Below are 22,308 nucleotides of genomic sequence, written 5' to 3'. Positions count from 1 at the left end.
CCCTTGCTTGAACAAAGTCGCTCTGGCTACGGCCCGAGCGTGCTTTGAAGGTAATCCGTTACCACAGCTGAGGGAAACAGACCCCACTTCCTGGTATTCCCAGGAAGTGATGAGTTCTGGGTGGACGCCCGTCCACTTTCACTGTCGGGAAGCTGGACCCCTTCTGTGCTTCCTCACAGTTCAGTGAGCAGCTCCCCAAGCTGCCGGAATCTTTGTTGAAGGCGGAGTTTGATGCCCGGACTAAGTTAGCCCGGTCCTTGAACTCCGTCTGCCTTACGGAAGCTACTGCCGTCTCCTGCGCGCGGACGAGCCATTCTTTCAGGTCTTGGCTAAGTCCCTGCTGGCTGGCTTTCAGTCTGACCTGTTTGAGTTCATCATGGCCAGACTGGAATGCAGGAAGTTCATCTTTGCCGATGCCACTATCCGCCACGAGCCTAACAAGCTCGTTAAAAGCTCGATCTGGGGACCTAACCTCTTCCCAGAAGAGAGGTCACAAATGTTATGGCCGAGGCTACAAGGGCCAACCAGAGTCTGCGCTCTCGCTGGGGCATTTCTGCCTACAAGCGCAAGACCCCAGAATCTGGCGGCCCCCAGACGAGAGGAGGCAAACGTTTCAGGAGGCATAAGAGGCCCCACCATCAGGCGGTAGTTCAAGCCGTCCCGGTCTCGGCAGTAGCACAGCCTTCCACCTCCAAGGCTCACCCCCAACAGTATGTGCTGGTCCAACCAGCTCATTCCCTTGCTGCGCCCTCGTATGTTGCTTCGCCAGCGTACAACCCCACCTATGAGGGCCGTGGATACTTTCACGGCCTTAATAGGGTCGCAAGGGGGGGAAGAGGCAGAGCCCCTCATAGAGGAAAACTCAACACCACCCCAAGGGGAAGGCCTGGACGTGGTAGAGGGAATAAACCCGCTCCCTCCCACTGAGAGAACTCAGGTAGGTGGTCGCCTGTATTGGTTCAGGGACCAATGGACCTTCAGCCCTTGGGCACACAGCATTGTGTCCAAAGGACTAGGATGGAGCTGGATCAAGAACCCTCCTCCTCTAACCAGATTTTACCAGCCACCCACACCAATCCTACAGGATTACGTGACAGAATTGCTCAACAAACAAGCAATAAAGAAAGTAAGGCACCTAAAGTTTCAAGGCAGGTTATTCACTGTTCCCAAAAAGACTCCGATCAGCAAAGAGTGATCCTGGATCTGTCGCGTCTAAATCTCTACATAAAATGCGACAAATTTCGCATGCTTACAGGTAGCTCAGGTACGGACTCTACTTCCGCGTGGAGCCGTCACCACCTCTATCGATCTTTCAGACGCTTATTATCACGTCCCGATTGCGCGGAACTTCTCTCAGTTCCTCGGTTTCAGACTCGGGAATCAAGCCTACTCCTTCAGGGTCATGCCCTTCGGTCTAAACATTGCGCCCAGGGTATTCACCAAGCTGGCGGACACGGTAGTGCAACAACTCCGGTCTCGAGGGATATCCCTAGCAGCGTACTTAGACGATTGGATAATTTGGGCACCAACAGTTCCGGAGTGTCAGAAGGCTACGTCCATAGTCATCAACTTCCTGGAGTCGTTAGGTTTTCAACTGAACAGAGAGAAGTCCCGCCTGACTCCGGAGTCCCGGTTTCAGTGGCTGGGTCTCCAGTGGGATCTGTCCTCTCACACGTTATCTCTCCCGCCTCCCAAGAGGAAAGAGATAGCATCTCTCACCAGGAAATTTCTCAAAATCAATCGGCATCCCGCCGATCCCAAGAAAGAGTCCTTGGGTCTCTTCAATTTGCCTCAGTGACGGACCTGCTCTTAAAAGCGAAACTAAAAGACATAAACAGAGTGTGGCGGAGTCGAGCCAATGTCAAGCTCAGAGACAAGGTCTCCTCTATTCCTCGAATCTTAAAAACAAGACTGCGGCCTTGGACCACAGTCAGAGGCCTGTCCAAAACAGTTCCGCTTCAATTTCCCCCTCCGGCACTAGTTGTTCACACAGACGCTTCCCTAAGCGGCTGGGGGATATTCACCAAAACAGAAAGTACAAGGAACGTGGTCCACAATGTTTCAGCAGTTCCATATAAACACCCTGGAAGCTATGGCGGTCTTTCTAACTCTGAAGAAAATCCACCCCAACCGGATTCATATCAGGCTGGTATTGGACAGCGCAGTGGTAGTTCATTGCATCAACAGGGGCGGCTCCAAATCAGGTCGAGTAAACCAAGTAATGGTTGCTATCTTCTTCCTGGCGAACAAGCACGGCTGGCACCTGTCAGCCACCCACCTAGCGGGGGTACGGAACGTGGTGGCGGATTCCCTGTCCAGAGCTACTCCGTTGGAGACGGAGTGGTCCCTGGACGGGAATCTTTCAAATGGATTTGCCGCCGGTTCCGGGTCTCCAAGTGGATCTGTTCGCGACGGAGAGCAACTTCAAGCTCCCCTGTTATGTGGCCCCCAACCTGGACCCTCAGGCGTCGCCACAGACGCAATGACAGTAGATTGGAACAATTGGGAGAAAATTTATCTGTTCCCTCCAATAAATTTACTGCTGAAAGTATTACACAAACTCAGGACATTCAAAGGTCAACCAGCCCTAGTAGCCCCTATTGGCCGAAGAGCAATTGGTTCCCTCTTCTTCAGGAACTGGGATTATGGAGTCTTCGGATTCCCAAGCCCATACTGACCCAGACAGTACAAACCAAGACTGTGTCAGCTTCCTCAAGAATTCAGAATGCCCTAGTTTTATGGACTTTATAAAATTCGCAGCCCAAAAAGGAGCGAACATTGACCCTGTCAACACTCTGTTTTTAGAATCAGATAAAAGAGATTCTACTCTTAGACAGTATGACTCAGCAGTCAAAAAATTAGCCTCCTTCCTGAAAGCATCTGAAGCCAAAATCATGACGACTAATTTAGGAGTTTCTTTCTTTAGATCACTGTTTGAGAAAGGCCTTGCTCCGGCCACTATTACCACAGTCAAGTCAGCCCTGAAGAAAGTATTTCTTTACGGCTTTAAAATCGACCTTACAGATTCCTATTTTTCATCTATCCCCAGAGCATGCGCTCGTCTGAGACCAGTATCACGCCCACATTCTGTTACGTGGTTTCTCAATGACGTCCTTAAGTTAGCATCAGAGATGGACAACTTTCATTGCTCTTATCAGGATCTGTTAAGGAAGACTTTATTTCTGATTAGCTTGGCTTCAGGTGCTAGAATCTCAGAGCTATCGGCTCTCACTAGAGGTGATAATTTTGTGAACTTCCTCCCGTCCAGAGAGGTCCTCCTTTCCCCTGATCCTAGATTTTTAGCCAAGAACGAAGACCCACAAGACAGATGGTCTCCTTGGAAGGTGGTGCCTCTTCCTCAAGACCAGTCTTTATGTCCAGTTTATACACTTAAATCTTACCTTTTAAGAACTCCACAGAGTAAGTCGGGTCCTCTTTTTATCAGGGAGAAAGGTGGTACACTTTCACTGAATGCTATAAGACAACAAATTCTGTATTTTATTAAACAGGCCAACCCAGATTCAGTTCCTAAGGTTCATGATATTCGAGCAGTTGCTACTTCCATTAATTACTTTCATAATATGGACTTCTCAGAATTATCTAAATTTACGGGTTGGAAATCACCTCTAGTGTTTAAACGCCACTATTTAAAATCGCTCAAAGCCCTGAAATTTTCTACCATAGCTGTGGGAAGTGTCATCTCCCCACCTTAACTAATCATATCCTTATCCTATCCTTTCCCCCCCTGCCTGCCTCATTTACTTCTCTGCTTATCCTCCTGGTTGATCATGCCTCACTGCCTGGCTCCTCATATTGATGTATCTTGTCTCTGTTGAGTGGAAACTGTAATCTGACATGTTATGATTGTTTTTTCTTGTGGGGTACTGGGCGGTTTTTATTTTGCTCCATGTACCCCAGATATATGTATATGTTCTGTATATGTTATTTTTCATTGATTTTGTCTCTTACGTGTTTAGCCTAAGTTTACGTGTGTAGTTTTAAGATTGTATATGCATTTATCTTATGCACATTTCATGTTTCAATATGCTTTAGTAATATTAAGATTTTTTGGGGCCTCTTCCCCGTCGTGCCGGGGACTTCCCCACTTTTCATAGTATTAAGTTTTTGATGTGCCTTAGGTTTAGTATTCTTGTTACATGTAAGAGATTCCCTGATTAAAATTATTTTTGTAATTTATGCTTTTTCTTCAGATTACCCTCTTTTCCTCGTAGTTGCAGCCTTGGCATGATTCTCTATCACTATTTCACCGGCTGACACGGGACTGAACTCAGAAAAGGGATTTTGACAAAGGAAAAATCTATTTCTGAGGAAGGTCCCGTGTCACCCGGTGACCCTCCCTGACTCACCTAGTACTCCCCCCCCCTACTTGCACATGCCAAGTCTGGGGTTAGTGCTAGCATGGAATGAGGTAGGTGGCGCTGGTGTCGCCGTCCTGGCGGGTGTTGAGTGTAGGGGCTGTAACGGCTCACCGCTCTGTTCCGGGGTTTTGATAAGGAGAGATCTTTCGAGTATGTTTCCGTGGTAGTGGTATTTCTCTCACCCTTCCTTATACCGACGTCTTCCTAGAAGACGCCGACTGGGGTAGTAACCCCAGCTTTCCTGAAAGCTCTTTTTCTCTGGTATATCTAGCATTATTATACCTAGAAATTCGTGCTGTAATGGAATTTCACCGGGTGACACGGGACCTTCCTCAGAAATAGATTTTTCCTTTGTTAAAATCCCTTTTCTCTACTAATAGTTGGTTTCTTTGTTTTGGGTGGTGTTCTCTCCAACGGTCTCTTTTCATCTTTAATTTCTAGCCCACCACAACTTTCCTCTGCTACTTCTGTAGTAGTATCTTCTTTAGCTATTTGCATTAAAACTTCAAATGAACTTAATAAAATATTATCCATATCATTTACACTTGTTTCTTGATTCTTTACAATTTTAGTTTTTCAAAGCATTAATTTCTTCTTGAGATTTATTTTGTTGCATTTTGTTACTTCTATCTGTAAATGTTTTGCTTCATTATTGGTTCTTGTTATTGAAGAATATGTAAGTTTCTTAGCAGGAGCTTGAATTCCTTTCATTTTCAGTTCTAATTTAGCCTCTTTTATAGATATCCCTGTTCTTTCCTGTAGCATTTTCAATTCTGTATTGTATATGTAATACATGCGTTCTTTGGATCTTGCATGATGATTCCGCCCACAATTTACACACTGTGCTTCACTGCAATTGTGTGGCATGTTCTTCAGATCCACAATACGCACATACAGGTTCATTTCAACAGTATTTCTTTGCATGCCCATATTTCTACAGTTTTGACACTGTAGTGACTTTGGGACATGGGGTCTTATTTCTTTGTTTTGGCCTAATATTTTTATTTTTTGGGGTAGATCTTGACCCTCAAATTTTATTTTGCGATTTTTAACATTTGCTTATTTCTTTGCTTACTCGGTATATTATATACCTCACAATCATGGACTCCGGGAATTTTTTTTTTAAGAGTCTAAATGAACACTCTTTTAGATTGGTTCGTCACTGTTCTCAGGAAGCACAATGGTACCCTGAATGCTATTCATAGTGTCATGTTTTTTAATTTTTACATTTATATATATTATCTATTGTTGTTATAGACATATGGTCCTCAGACTGACTCTTTGCTGTAGCTTCTATAAGCCATGTCTTTTCTCTTATCTGTCTGAATGACATTTTTGCTGTTGAATGTCTGTTTAATAGGTAAATTTCTAACTTTAGGGCTGAAATTTTCTGTTCTGTTTCCAAGGTTAGAAACCTTGACCAACTTCCACTCCCAAAGAGGGACTCAAAGTGAGTCGAGGTTGGGTCAAGACGATATTTATTTATTTTTTTTTTTTTGGTTTGCTCTGTACTGGAGCACAGGGTTCCAGTGTGATTACACTTGAGATTTTTTTTAGATCTTTCTAAACAAAGGACGTCAGAGGAGGTTCCAGTGGTTGGCAACTGTGCCAAGTCAGTACCATCAAAAGGCCCAGGGGTGATTGAATCCTTACAACTACTATTCATACAGATTAAAGTATAAAAAAATAAATAAACCTGAAAACTTTAAAAAGATATCATCAGCCTCTCCTAGAGTTTATTCTTCCACCAATGGCACAAGTGAGAACCGACTCCCAAATGTCCGCATCCCTACCGTACCCCACAGAGGATGGTACAACATGATTAGAGTGGCCCAAGTGTAAGCCAAACCCACTTGCTAGGACTGAGAGTATTACAAGAACGCAATCATCCCCACCCTAATCATGTTATGGGAAAACCAGATAGAATGCCGAGAGTCCTATACCCAGAACCAGACCCCCTTGGAATCCGTGGTCCAGCCCTGCAGAATAGTTTCGCCTTTGACATATCAATCTGATATCGCTCAGGTTCAAGCATTATCGGGTAGTTGATGGTCCTTCCACAGTTCCCACTACTTAGCTTCAGATGTAAACCCATTCCGAGCTAAGGTATCTTTTCCTATTTATCAGGTCCAATAAATTTTAGCAATAGTGTTAACTTCCAAAAAATTAATCCAAAGAAATATATAATGGTATATGGGAATCTTGGACTCAAACCCAGGAACAAATTCCTGCGGTTCAAGAGTTCCCTCACCACATCAAGGTGGTCCCTAGCTGAGGGAGCATTATGCAATAAAGAACACTAGAAGTTCAATATTAGAAACTATGAAATCATAATGACAAGGACTTATAGTAACTACGAAGCCATCACTTGTCTAGGGCCGACGAGTGTTGGAGGTTTCTCACTAATCCACAATAAGATTTTGTTGAAAAACTGTTTTAATTAGAGTTACAAATATCCAGCCACAAAGGGCATACTACTTTGGCACAGAATGAGCAAAATTTGCAAGGCATATATAATGGTTCTGAATATTTATAAAGGCCAAAAATCCCTTGAGAAGTTAACCTGTTAACCAGACAGCAGACTCAAGGAATGGTTGAAATCATCACCACACTCTTGAGGACCTGCACATGTGACAATGCCTAGATTGCTGCTGTTGCTCCTTCTAGTAGATGGTGTATCTGAGAATTCCTTATGACAAGCCATTAGGCTAAATAAAAGTAATGGGCTTCTGGAGGAGCAATTTTTCTTTTTTTCAAAACACTGCATTTTTCTCTACCATTACTTTGAAATGTAACATTTTGTTCGTCATCTTCCAAGTACAAAACTGTGTTAGACAGCTTATATAAGATCATTTAAAATGAATTGTGGATTAAGCATGCAGTAGTGTAACCATCAATCAAGAAAGGGTAATAATAATTAGTGTCACCAGTTCTTATTTTCAATATGTACTACTGACTGTTCTTTGCCTTCCTGATCTGCTTCACTCATTCCATGTACCAACACCTCATAAACTCTTTCCGCATGTCTGCTGCACAGTGAGGAATCTGTTTTGCTAAACTACTGGGAAACAGTCTTGGCTCTAATCACTGACACTAATCTTTCACTTTCGAAAGTATATACAATACCATCAATATCCAATTTATATAACTGAACCTATAAATAGTAACTACAAAAGTAAATTGCCTTTCTTTACAGCCAAAAGCCAAAGAACTCAAGATTATAAAATAGCACTATAATTTTTTTTATAATTAATAACAAAATAAGGTTACCTGTACATAACTACCTTGAAGCAATGTCAGCACTTTCTGCAGTTTAGTAAAAGCCTTACATTTCATAAATACAAAGAAAAATCTTGAAACACATCATAATGAAAAAGCATCTACTCACAAACAAATACTTACTAGCCAGCTCTGAGTAGTACTTCTGTCCCCTGTCTCAAGAATATGAAGACTTCCTTGACCATTGCCTACTACAGCAAGGTCAGATGATGGGAAACAGACACTTGCAAAGTAATGCAAATTTTCAGCTTTATCATCTTCACTAACTTCATCTGGTTCAGAAAAGTCTGCCTGCCAAACAACCTCCCCAGCACTTAGTCTTGTATCCTAATAAGAAAATCAAGAGAACTAAAAATGTAAACTATATCTTATAAATACAGTCCTTTTAAAAATACAGCTGATTTTTTTATTGCAAACTAATAACAGTCCATACTTTACTATAGCCTACTGTGCACCTATCACAGTTCTCATATATGCTCCAAAAGAAGAATTAAGTTCTTCCACTAGGCTGGCTGTGCATCTGGGCTCAAATTAATCATTCCTGTATTGTCTGAACTCACTGGAAGAGAAAAGAGGTAGGAAGGCAAGCACTTCCTCTACAGTAATGGTTAGGCTTAAACAAGTTTTTAAAAGGAAATTGTATTATTAACAACCCATTACTTTACTACTGTATAGCCTAAGAAGCTATTTATGAGGGAAGGCTTTGTACTACTAAAAAATAAAGGATGAACCAGGACCTTCGGGGCCTACAAACTTGTAAAATGAATGGCTCATTGCATAACACCAACTTTCACAAGTTCTTCGTTGGGCGAGCAGGTTCCGTTCTCAGCTAGCACTCTGCTGGCCGCGAGTTCGAATCTCTGACCGGTCAGTGAAGAATAAGAGGAATTTATTTCTGGTGATAGAAATTCATTTCTCGCTATATGTGGTTCAGATTCCACAATAAGCTGTAGGTCCCGTTGCTAGGTAACCAATTGGTTCTTAGCCACGCAAAATAAATCTAATCGTTCGGGCCAGCCCTAGGAGAGCTGTTAATCAGCTCAGTGGTCTGGTTAAACTAAGATATACTTAACTTATTTAACCAACTTTCACATTAAAACTGATTAGCTCTAAACTTACCTAACATTCATATACAGTACCTATGAGTTTTTTAGCTGAGGTTCATTCAGCAAATGAGAAAAAGAGGAAATAGAGGGATTGTTTACCTCCTCCCAGTAGGTAATGATTGAGTGACATCATTTTCTGCACTTCATTTAGTTTTTGCCCACTAGACTGTGGGTGGCTTGGGGGAGTACTATGAATATTAGGTAAGTTACTTTTTGGGTAGAATCGGGCCCGCTGAACAGTTTTTATTCTATGCAATTTTTCATTTGGAGTCATTGTTAATGAGCTACAGGCGCATCCCTTGGATAGGCAAACTACCCGAAAGAATGGTTGGTTTTAAAAGTAGACCAAACAAGCGAATACAGGCAGTCCCCGGTTAGCAGCAGGCTCGGTTAACAGCGATTCGGTTTTATGGGGCTTGTCTAGTGACAAAAATTGGCAATTTTCGGCGCCGAAAAAGGGATTTTGACAAAGGAAAAATCTATTTCTGAGAGAGGCCCCGTGTCACCCGGTGAAATTCCATTCTTACTTGAATTTCTAGGTATAAATATTGCTAAATATACCAGAGAAAAAAGCTTAGAGGAATGCTGGAGTTACTACCCCCAGATCGAGCACCTTCGATGAAGATGTCGGTATAACCAAGGGTGAGTGAAGGAATCACAACCACAGAGCCACACCCGATAGACATCCCTATGTCAATATCCCCGAGAAGAGTGAGGGGCCGTACCAGCGCCCGCGCTCCCCAGCCTGCCACGCGGCGACTCCAGCGCCATCTGAACTCATTCCAGACTAGCACCATCCCCAGGTTTGGCATGAGCCAGCAGGGGGGCGAACCTGTACCTCAAAATATTCTAGGGGGGGTCACCAGGTGACACGGGGCCTCTCTCAGAAATAGATTTTTCCTTTGTCAAAATCCCTTTTCTGAGCTTGGCCCTGTGTCACCCGGTGAAATAGTGCCAGAGAATCATGCCAAGACTGCAAAGCTGTAACAAAATACCAAAGGTAATTGGAAAGAGACACATGCTATGGAAAAATAGATTTAATAAGAATATCTCAGCAATGAAAATAGGGCTTAACTATAAGTAAATACTGGTGGCACATTACACCTCGCATCAGAGATTACCATGAAATAACAAACTTAACCTAGGAACAACGGTAGAAATACAAACATGTAGTACAATAGGGGAAAATAAAAGGCCCCTACAAATCTCAATAGAATAACCAGTAATTACAAACTTAAACCTAAAGGCAATGAGATACAATTGAAAGACAAAAATATATAAGGTACATGAAGCAAAATAAAAACCACTTCAGTACCCCTGACTAAATCTAAATCCGTAACATATCAAATTCCAAAACACAAGACAAGCAATAATCAGATAAACCAATATCGAGTATGAGGAGCAAGGCAGTGAGGCATGAACGATCCAGAAAGGCAGGCAGTGAAATAAATGAGGCAGGCGGGCGGGGGGAAAAGAAAGGGATAAGGATAATTAAGGTGGGGAGATGACACTTCCCACAGCCACTGTAGAAAATTTAAGAGCTTCGAGTGATTTTAAATAGTGGCGTTTAAACACTAGAGGTGATTTCCATCCTGTATACAGTATTTGGTAAGTTCGGCAAAATCCATATTATAAAAATAATTGGTGGAGGTAGCTATTGCTCGGATATCATGAACCTTTGGAACTGAATCCGGGTTAGCTTGCTTAATAAAATACAGAATTTGTTGTCTTATAGCATTCAAAGAAAGAGTACCGCCTTTTTCCCTGATGAAAAGAGGACCCGACTTAAACTGTGGAGTTCTTTGTAGGTAAGACTTTAAGGTAAATACTGGACATAATGACTGGTCCTGAGGAAGAGGCACCACCTTCCAGGGGGACCACCTGTCCTGAGGGTCTTCATTCTTAGCTAAGAACGTATGATCAGGGGAAAGGAGGACTTCTCCGGATGGAAGGAAATTAACATGATCATCACCTCTAGTGAGGGCCGACAGCTCTGAAATTCTGGCACCTGAAGCTAAGCTAATCAGAAACAAGGTTTTCCTTAACAGATCCAAGTATGAGCATAGAGAATTATCAATGTCAGTGGCTAATTTCAAAACATCGTTGAGGAACCAGGTAACGGAAGCAGGGCGAGTTACTGGTCTCAAATGGGCACATGCTCTGGGGATGGAGGAGAAGTATGAATCTGTAAGGTCAATATTAAAACCGTACAAAAATACCTTCTTTAAGGCTGATTTAGCTGTAGTAATAGTGGCCGGGGCAAGGCCTTTTTCAAACAATGACCTAAAGAAAGTAACTGCTAAGTTGGTTGTCATAGTTTGAGCTCCAGATGCCTTTAGAAAGGACGCCAATTTTTTGACTGCCGAATCGTATTGTCTGAGAGTAGAATCTCTCTTGTCTGATTCTAAAAACAGTGTTGACGGGGTCAATGTTTGCTCCCTTCTTTGATGCAAACTTTATAAAGTCCATAAAACCAGTGCATTCTGAATTCTTAAGGAAGCTGACACAGTCTTTGTTTGTACAACTTGGGTCAGTCTGGGTTTGGGTATCTGATGACACCGTAACTTGAGTTCCTGTAATAGAGGGAACCAGTTGCTCTTCGGCCAATAGGGGGCTACTAGAGCTAATTGGCCGTTGAATGACCTGAGTTTGTGGAGGACTTTTAACATCATGTTTATCGGAGGAAACAGATATATCCTCTCCCAACAATTCCAATCTATGGACATCGCATCTGTGGCGAAAGCCTGGGGGTCCAGGTTGGGAGCCACGTAACAGGGAAGCTTGTGATTGCTTTCCGTGGCGAACAGGTCCACTTGGAGACCCGGAACCCGGTGGCGAATCCACTTGAAGGAGTCCCCGTCCAGAGACCACTCCGTCTCCAACGGAGTAGTCCTGGACAGGGAGTCCACCACCACATTCCGTACCTCTGCTAGGTGGGTGGCTGACAGATGCCAGCCGTGCTTGTTCGCCAAGGAGAAGATAGCTACCATCACCTGGTTTACGCAACCTAATTTGGAGCCGCCCGTTGATGCAATGAACCACCACGCCGCTGTCCAGCACAAGCCTGATGTGAATCCGGCTGGCGGGGCGAAGTTTCTTGAGTGTTAGAAACACTGCCATAGCTTCCAAGGTGTTTATATGAAACTGTTGGAACATTGTGGACCACGTTCCTTGAACTTTTTGTTTTGGTGAGTACCCTCCCCAACCGCTTAATGAAGCGTCCGTGTGGATTACCAACGCCGGAGGGGGAAATTGAAGTGGAACCAACTTCGACAGGCCACTGACTGTGAACCATGGCCGGAGTCTTGTTTTCAGGATTCGCGGGATTGAAGAGATCCTGTCTCTGAGCCTGACATTGGCTCGTCTCCGCCATACTCTGTTTATATCTTTTAGTTTCGCTTTCAAAAGCAGGTCCGTCGCTGAGGCGAACTAAAGGGAGCCGAGAATCCTCTCTTGAGACCGGCAGGATGCTGCTTTGTCCCTCAGAAATTTCCTGGTAGCGGCGGCAATCTCTTCCGCTTGGGTGGCGGGAGGGACAACCTGTACGAAGTCAGGTCCCATTGGAGGCCTAGCCACTGAAACCGGGATTCTGGAGTCAGGTGGGACTTCTCCCTGTTCAGCTGAAAACCTAACGACTCCAGAAACTTGATCACTATGGCCGTAGCCTTCCTGCACTCCAAGACTGTCGGAGCCCAGATTATCCAATCATCCAGGTAAGCCGCCAGGGAGATTCCCCGGGACCGTAGTTGCTGGACGACTGTTTCCGCCAGTTTCGTAAAAATTCTGGGGGCTACATTGAGTCCAAAAGGCATGACTCTGAAGGAGTAGGCTTGTTTCCCGAGTTTGAAACCCAGGAAGGGAGAGAAGTTCTGAGCAACCGGGACGTGATAGTAAGCGTCTGAAAGATCGATAGAGGTGGTGACGGCTCCACGCGGAAGTAGAGTCCGTACCTGAGCTACCGTAAGCATGCGAAACTTGTCGCATCTTATATAGCGATTTAGACGTGATAGATCTAGAATCACTCTTTGTTGGCCGGAATCTTTCTTTGGGACTGTGAACAACCTGCCTTGAAATTTGAGGTGCCTTACTTTCTTTATTGCTCTCTTGTTGAGAAGCTCTGTTACAAAGTCCTGTAGAGTTTTGGATGGGGGTTGGTAAAACCTGGTCAAAGGAGGGGGATCCCTGATCCAGCTCCAACCCAGACCTTTGGACACAATGCTGTGTGCCCAAGGGCTGAAGGTCCACTGGTCCTTGAACCAGTAGAGGCGACCACCTACCTGATTGGTTTCAGTGGGAGGAAGAAGGCTTGCTTCCTCTACCACGGCCTGATCGTCCTCGAGAGGCGGAACCAGGCCTACCTCTGTATGGGGCGCGACCCCTGCCTCCCCTTGCACTTCTATTAAGGCCGTGAAAGACCCCACGGCCCTCATAGGAGGAGTTGTACGCCGGAGAAGAGACGTACGACGGTGCAGCAAGAGGTTGGGCTGGTTGAACCAGCACGTATTTGTGGGGTTGAGCCTTGGAGGTGGAGGGTTGGCCTACTGCCGAGACTGGGACAGCTTGAACAACTGTCTGGGGATGAGGCCTCCTTCTCCTGAAGCGTTTCCCCGACTTAGCCTGGGAACCACCAGCTTCGGGAGTTTTCCGTTTGAAGGCGGAAATACCCCATCTCGCTCGCAGACTCTGATTAGCCCTAGTAGCTTCGCCCAGGACCCTCAAGACTTCATCCTCTGGGAAGAGGTTAGTCCCCCAGATGGAGCTCTTCATGAGCTTATTAGGCTCATGGCGAATGGTGGCATCCGCGAAAATTAATTTGCAGCACTCCAACTTAGCCACCATGAAGTCATACAGGTCTGACTGAAAACCTGCCAGCAGGGATTTAGCCAGAACCTGGAAGAGTTGTTCGTCTGCCCATGAGACGGCCACCGCCTCAGACAGACACAAGGAATTTAGAGACCGGCTCAGTCTCGTCCTTGCCTCGAACTCCGTTTTCAGGAGAGCTTCTGGGAGTTTGGGAAGCTGCTCACTGAATTGTGAGGACGCACAAGAGGCATCTAGTTTACCCACCGTGAAAGTAGATGGGGCGTCCCTCCAGAACTCCTCACCCCCCGGGAACACCAGGGATGTGGAGTCCGTCTCCCTGAGCTGAGGCAAAGGTTTGCCTTCAAAGCAGGCCTGAGCAGTTGCCAAAGCAACTTTATTCATGCAGGGAGTGGGTAACTTGTCACCCAAGGAGAACATAGTATAGTTCCCCTTGAACGGAGTGAGCTTCGTATTATCTGCTTGCCACTCAGTGAGAGTGCGAAGCAGAGCCGATTGTGCCTGGTCCCTAGGGAAGATCACCGTCTCCTTTGGGACCTTATCAGAACGTACCCAGGCTTCCTCCGTCAGCCTAACGAAGCCTGGGTAGGGGGGCAAGAGGTCAGGAGGGAAGAACTCCAGCTCCTCCAGATGTCTTGTGCCCAAACCCTCGATTGTCAGGGTATCCTCATGGCGAATGGCACGTAAGGCAAAACGTCACGGGTTTCCAACGTCAAAAGGAGGGAGGGAAGCAGTATCAGGGATCTGATAACTGGGTCCGGCACCACCGGAGCGAGCCATATCAGCAATCAGATTCTCCTGACTTTGCAACCTGTCCGCAAGCTTCGAAAGCTTGGAATCGACCTCCGACGAGAACCTTGCTAAGAGCATCCCGGCGAACGCCTCAGGGTCAAAGGGAGGCTGGCGAGGAGGGCTGGGTCTAGCCGCCCTCTTACTCGCTCCTTTGCCCGAGGTTCCAGCTTTACTCCCGGAGGCCAAAGGTGCGGAGACCTTTGCCTTCGACGGGGGAAAGGGGGATGCCTTCCGGGAAGACGAGGACTTAAAGCCCTTCGCCTTCCACGAAGTCTTCAACTTGGGGACAGTAGATGGAGCACTGTCCCTCAAGATGGAAGACTTGGAAAAGCCCTGAAAGGAAGAGGTTGATGAAGAAGGGGAATCAAAAAGGGTGCCCGCCCCCACTACCTCACTTACCTCACCACCTACCTGATCCTGCTCAGTATTCATGGGCTCTAAGTCCAGGTCCAGAGCGGCGACGTCTTCTGAAACCTCCGCGTAGAGGGTCTCTTCTACAAGTGGCTGGGTCACGACCCGGATCTGCTCAATGATGAGGGTGGCCACTTCAGTTGGTACAGCCGCAGCGATCCGGGCTCCGGGGTAGAGAAGGTCTCTCCACTTCTCGTCAAGGACGTATGGCTTCCCCGACGGAACGTTCCTCCCAAACCCAGCCACCCAAGCGCGGAGGGACTCAAGAGCCTCTTTTTTCGAGGACTCATCAGCCTGAAAAAAGGGGGGTGAGTCAAAGGGAGGCTAAGAAATAAATTACAAAATATCGCGAAACATTGCAATATGGAAGGCAGAATTAACATACGGGTGGGAAGCAAATAGCTTACCGACTCGTCCTGGGTGCACCCGCAAAGAGCAAAGCACACCTCGCAGCCCTCCGGGTGCCACACGATCAGATCATCCAGTCGGACCGCACAACCAGCGTGGGTCTGACACACCACATGGCCATAGGGTTGCTGAAGAGTGGCGGAACACCCGGGCTCCTCACAGCGAACAGTCTGTAAGTGAAAACAGTAAATGAGCTTACCTTTCTAAAAAACTTAATCTAAGTAGGCAAGGGTATTTCAGTAAACCGCCGGAACACTCCGGCGGAATGAAAAAACCTCGTCAGAGATGGGCCTACTAAAAAGTAACTTAATTTTAAGGTAAGCTGGGTATAAACCCCGCCGACTGCCGGAGTAAACCGGCGGAACAAGGGGGCCGAATCGACGGGACCTTCACCGCGAGGAATGCCGGGAACAGAACCGCGAAACCAGGGGTGAAATCACCGGACTCTATGACCATCATAAATAAAAATAATAATAAATATATTTCCGCTCAACGGCGGGGTGAACCGCCGGGAAATTCAAACTAATAAAAATCTATCGGCGGGGTAAACCGCCGGGTCATAAATAAACACACACTGGTCCCCAGGCGGGATGAGCCACCGGGGAAACAAAACACAATAAGATTGTAACATAATTGGTTAACAGACAATATAAAACTACGTTCCCCGGAGTCCGGAACCACCCACACCGGAGATCTCAGGACCTTATCGAAGAGAACCAAAGAAGGGTGAGGCTGCCAAACACCACGATCCACCGGGGCAGATGTAAGCGCCAGTCAACCCAACTAAAGCATCTCGAACGCCGGAGCGAACAAAGAACAAGGTCGAGAAGAAAACCCTGAGATGTTCGAGAACCTGCTCGATCAAAGGAGAGCGGGTGAACGAAACATTGAGCCCAGCTACGAGTCACCTGGAACCAGCTCTGGGAGGGAGTGAATCCCTCAACCAGAAAGATTCACTACATGGGGTGAGAGTCGGACACCGACATCACCCACAAGAGGAGATGATGAGAAGCTGGACCCAAAACAGGGTAGGGGATGGGGGTGGAAGTGGACAGGGAAGGTAGTAGGCCACAGCAGAGGCGAACAGGAGACTGGGGAGAAACTCACCCGCTCAACTGCATGGTACCTAAAATCATGGCCTACACCTAGGGGGAAGAATGACCAAGACCTCTGTATTCTCACCTAAAAACATAGACGTAGCCTATGAAAAAGGGGAGGGGAAGAGAAGGAAAGGAGAGAAAGGGAACAACAGGGAGAGAATTTCCAGTCGAAGACCCACCAGACCCGAACGTAAGGGAGGAATAACGCTCATGGAGGAGAAAAACCCATAGCAGAGCTCAACCCCTTCGTAAAGAAGAGGGAGGAGAATGGGGACTCACTCCACACCCAAACAACGGACAGGAAGGCACGACAACAGAAATCCCTCAACCTGCTGACCCAAACCTCTCACTTAACCTAACTCAAGGGAAGGGAGGAGGAGGTCAAGAATAATAAAAGCCTAACGTACACACTAGGCTGTGACAAAATAACCAAATAAATCACCAAGTGTGTGTGAAAAAACAAACAAAATAAAAAAAAATATAAAAATATACTTTGTTTGGTGCGTAGCCTAACCGAAGGAAGCGACAGGATGAGCCTGACGTCCCCACGGAATAGGACAACGCAGAGGTAGCATGATGTCGAGCATCAGCCAAAAAATAATTAATATAAATATAATCATTAACTAAAATGTCCAAGAGGAAACATCCCGGTGAGAAAACTAAGCGGGAACAAACGGGAACCCGATGCGGGAACCTTAAGGAACGGATCAAAACATTATCGTTAAAATGAAACCGAACAATCCCACTTAGAAAACCACCAGGATGAGACCTATGGGGAAGCAAAAGGCATGAGCCGACCAGGAAAAACCCAAACAGAACAAGCCGAGTGGGTAAACCTCGCGGACAACATGGCTGGCTGGGGGACGCCGTAGCGTCATAACAAAGCCACGAATAATAACAATTACGGGCTAAGACAGCCAACAAACTATAAGACAACCCCAAAAGAAGATGGTACTTAACTTGGACATGGTGAAGCTGCTCGACGCCACGGCAAAAATACAAAATAAGCCGAAAAAACACAGGCTAACCAAACACCGTAGCGCAAAAATCAAGTGCTAGAAATGGAATGAGTTCAGATGGCACTGGAGTCGCCGCGTGGCGGGCTGGGGAGCGCAGGCGCTGGTACGGCCCCTCACTCTTCTCGGGGATATTGACATGGGGATGTCTATCGAGTGTGGCTCTGTGGTTGTGATTCCTTCACTCACCCTTGGTTATACCGACATCTTCATCGAAGGTGCTCGATCTGGGGGTAGTAACTCCAGCATTCCTCTAAGCTTTTTTCTCTGGTATATTTAGCAATATTTATACCTAGAAATTCAAGTAAGAATGGAATTTCACCGGGTGACACGGGGCCGAGCTCAGAAATCACCGATTTCCGCTTATCAGCGCCGATAATTGGGTATTGGCGCCAATACCTAACAGAGGCGCCGATAACCGAAAATCGCTGAAAAGGCCCCGAAATCGCCGATTTTCGGTTATCATCACACCCTCAGAAACGGAACCCCACCGATAACCGGGGACTGCCTGTATTACTAGATGCTGGAAATCCTACTGGCAGCTTCTTGCCTATAGTCACTGGCATCATTGATTGACATTAGAGATAATGGACCTCAAAGGGACACCACATTGGAGTTACCACTATAGAGAAATTTCCTTTACTCTAAAGCAAGAAAGTTACCTCATGCCAAAGATTGTACCATACATCATCTGGAAAGACCAAAACTAACAAAAAAACAGCTACTAAATAGAAGGTGTGCTCTTATACACAACATGGGTACCTTCATACTCACCATAACTCATTACCAGAATTTCAAAGGGAGGAGAAAAAGGATTTCTCCTTGTGGTTCAAGCTAAGATAGTCCCAGCAGCAACCACAGGGCTTACTGTATGACAGTTTTCATGAGTAATTTCCATGACCCTTAAATACTGAGATGCAAAAATGGAATTCCATCTTCAATGCAATACATAACAATGCCTCTTAAGGACAAATTCTTTATGAAATTCAAGGCTGTAGCCATAGCTTGTAATTCATGTGCCTTTACCTTGAAAACTAGTAGCAAGGACTTATCTAAATCACAGGTAGTCCCTGGTTATCGGCGGGGTTCCATTCTGATGGCATGACGATGACCAAAAATCGCCGATAACCGAAAATTGGCGATTTTCGGGGCTTTTCGGCAATTATCAGCGCCGAAAAGCACCAAAAATTGCTGATTTTCAGCTATTGGCGCCTCTGTTAGGTATGTATCGGTGCCAATACCCAATTATCAGCGCCGATAAGTGGAAATCGGTGATTTTCAGCGCCGAAAATTGACGATTTTCGTCGCTAGATAAGCCCCATAAAACTGTATCGCTGATGACCAAGGCCGCCAATAACCGGGGACTGCCTGTACTATGATTTTGGCAAAATTACAAATTTTAAAAGTAATATGTTATTTTCATGATAAAATTAAATTTCACAGATACTTAACAAGTAATTATACAACTATATTTTCCATTCATGTGGCAGCTTAAATTTTAAAAATCGCAGTAGTGCTTTTATTGTCTTTGTGTAGGTGACTACCCAGCCCACTATCGGGGAAAAACAGGAATACAAGGCAGAAAAAATCACATTTTAAGTTAAATTGTACTGTTCCTAACTACAGTATACAAACCTGTGGTCATTTACATTAGGAATTACTTTTAGCGAAACTGGAAACGGCCGTTGAACTTTCGAACAAGGTGGTTAGGCAATTAACTACCTTCCAGGAGGTGGGAGTCCCACCTGCCCAGATTTCAACATTCCAATTTCCCTTTCGGTCCAGGCATCAGATTGAGGGGTGGCATGAGTTGGGCATGAAAATGTGATGTAAAGGACCTCAGGTTTGTATAGTTGGGAAAAATACAATTTACTTTAAAAAACTGTGATTTGTTCCGACACAATATACAAACCATCGGTCCTTCACATTATGAAGACTCACTGGTTGGAGGGAGGAATCTGAGTGAGTCTCAATGAACTGACTGGAGTTCACTACACCTTGTGTTCCCTTCCTGGTCGATAGAGCAAGGAAGGGAAAACTGCCTCTGACAAAATGATCAGGTTGTAAGAAACGCGAGGCCAGTTGTCAGACTTCTGGGTCCCTTTGCATGAATGAGAAAAATGTCAGTTCAAGCAAAGTAGGCTAGGATAAACCTTGAAAGTCAGTGACAGTAAGGCAAATTCAAGCATTGGGTTTGACTTATTGTTGTGGTCTTCTTCATCCCCTTGCTAGAGGACGGAGTGGGTTTGCTTCTATGATGCTGAAAGGAAATAGAAGGGAAGCTCAAGTTGGGTGCTTACCTGCATCGACCGCCAGATCAAGCATGTAACGCTACGTCCGCTCCCTGCCTGCAAGAAGAGAGCCAGGATGAAGAGAAGGGAGAGAGGCCAGTCACTCCACAATAATTCTCCCATTCATAACTGTACATCTTAGGTGAGATGCAACCTATGCTGTTAGAGGAGCTGGATTAGCAACACAACTTGAGTAGCCACCACAGGACCCAAGGAAAAGGTGTCCAAGGACTTGTGGGCAATATCCTGAAGGTAAAAGGAAGTGGTCTGTTGGGACCAAACCCCTGCCCCCAATACCTGTGGAACTGACAGGTTCTTCCGGAATGTGAGGGACAGACCAATGCTCACGCTCTCTTTATCGTCTCACGAAGCCAGAAAGAAATCATGTACTTGGACACCTCTTTCTTGGTCAAGCCAGCACTAACAAAGAGTCGTCGACACTCAGGCTGGAGATGGAAAGTTCTCTTCAGGTAGTGTCGCATGACTCTAACAGGACACAGTAGCATCTTGTCTGGGTCATTACCTATGAAGTCCTCTAGGGAGGGGATCGTGAAGGACTCAAACCGAGCGTCAGGGACTGATGGGTTCTGAGTCTTCACTACAAAGTCCAGGACAAAATCGAGCGTAACTGATCCCCGTCCCCTCGAGTGTTTAATATCAAAGGAAAGTCCGTGAAGTTCACCAACTCTCTTCGCTGATGCTAGGGCAAGCAGGGAGATGGTCTTGAGGGTCAGATTCCTGTCTGATGACTCTCGCAAAAACTCGTACGGTGCATGAGTCAGGCTCCTCAGAGCAAGAGTCACATCCCACGCAGGGGGCCTGAGGTCCCTGGGTGGGCAAGACCTCTCAAAGTTTCTCATCAGTAGAGATATCTCGAAGGAAGAGGAGATATCTACCCCCTTCAGCCGCAAGGCTAGGCCGACTTTTATGGCTGAAACTGAGAGAAGCTTCTCTCGGCGAAGAAAGACGAGGAAGTCCGCGACCTGCTGAGCAGTAGCTCCGACCGGAGAGATACCCCATCCACGACACCAACCAGAGAAGACCGACCACTTTCCCTGGTATACCGCTAAGGGGGACTGTCTGAGGCATCCAGCCATATCTGTTGCTGCGCGACATGAAAAGCCTCTTGCTCGCAGAAGATGGTGGATACCCACCAGCCGTGAAGACACAGGGACTGCACTGCCAGGTGATATCACTTAACCCTTTAACGCCGAAGCCCTATTTACAAAAACGTCTCCCGTATGAAGGCGCCCTTCGATGAGTTAGCGCCGAAGTGGAAAAAGTTTTTTCAAAAATCACAGCACGCTTAGTTTTTAAGATTAAGAGTTCATTTTTCACTCATTATTTTTGTCATTGCCTGAAGTTTAGTATGCAACCATCAGAAATGAAAAAAAATATCATTATCATATATAAATATTGGAATATATGACAGTGCAAAAAAATAAAACTCGTATATAATTGTATACAAATCGCGCTGTAAGCAAAACGGTTAAAGCTAATGAGTTAATTTTTTTTAGTTGTATTGTACACTAAATTGCAATGATTTTGGTATATAACAAATTTTAAAACAATCAAAGCAACACAGAGAAAATATTATCACAAAATGATGCATGAATTAAGTAACACGCGGACGTAAAAAATGTTTTTTCAAAAATTCACCATAAATCGAAATATTGTGCTAGAGACTTCCCGTTTGTTGAAAAATGAAGCTAATTGATTGAATATTACTAGACTGTAAGTGTTTTAGCTTACAATTGCAGTTTTCAACCATTTCGGTCGAGTTAAAGTTGACCAAAAGTCGAATTTTTTCTATTTATCATGATTTATATGGAAATATTTCAAAACCGATAAAAGCTAAAACAATGAGTTATTTTTTGTTGTATTGTACATGAAATTGTGCACATTTTCATATATAAAACTTTATGTAACGACTAATATAAAGCGGTGCAAATATTATGACAACGAGACGAAAGAATTTCTGAGATGTTCGGCCGAGTTACACAAGAGACGTAACGAAAATGTTTTTTTAAAAAATTCACCATAAATCGAAATATTGTGCTAGAGACTTCCAATTTATTGCAAAATGAAGTTAAACGATTGAATATTACTAGAATGTAAGAGTTTTAGCTTACAATTGCGTTTTTTTACCATTTCAGTCGAGTTAAAGTTGACCGAAGGTTGAAATTTTGGCAGTTATCGTGATTTATGTGAAAATATTTCAAAACTGATAAAAGCTACAACCATGAGCTATTTTCTGTTGTATTCTACATGAAATTGCACACATTTTCATATATAAAAGTTTACGTAACGACTAATGTAAAACGATGCAAACATTACGACAACATGACGAAAGAATTTCTGAGATGTTCAGCCGAGTTACCGCGTGCAGACGTAAGGAAAAAAATTATTTTTCAGAAATTCACCATAAATCGAAATATTGTGCTAGAGACTTCCAGTTTGTTGCAAAATGAAGCTAATTGATTGAATATTACTAGAATGTAAGAGTTTTAGCTTATAATTGCGTTTTTTTACCATTTCGGTCGAGTTAAAGTTGACCGAAGCTTGAAATTTTGGCAGTTATCGTGATTTATATGAAAATATTTCCAAACTGATAAAAGCTAAAACCATGAGTTATTTTCTGTTGTATTCTACATGAAATTGCGCACATTTCCATATATAAAACTTTATGTAACGACTAATATAAA

The 22,308-nt window shown here is 44.8% G+C and overlaps 1 protein-coding gene across 1 annotated transcript in view; it reads right to left on the bottom strand.

Moving 5' to 3' along the window:
• LOC136836353 (nudC domain-containing protein 1) overlaps positions 1–22,308 on the bottom strand; it is a 554,624-nt gene that overhangs the window by 398,405 nt on the left and 133,911 nt on the right. Inside the window, exon 3 of the mRNA XM_067100537.1 lies at positions 7,782–7,985. Within this exon, the coding sequence (XP_066956638.1) occupies positions 7,782–7,985 (204 nt within the window). The remainder of the gene's footprint in view (positions 1–7,781; positions 7,986–22,308) is intronic.

This window comes from Macrobrachium rosenbergii, chromosome 56, assembly GCF_040412425.1.
Source record: "Macrobrachium rosenbergii isolate ZJJX-2024 chromosome 56, ASM4041242v1, whole genome shotgun sequence".
NCBI lineage: Eukaryota > Metazoa > Arthropoda > Malacostraca > Decapoda > Palaemonidae > Macrobrachium > Macrobrachium rosenbergii.
This window is presented reverse-complemented; position numbering and strand designations above follow the sequence as displayed.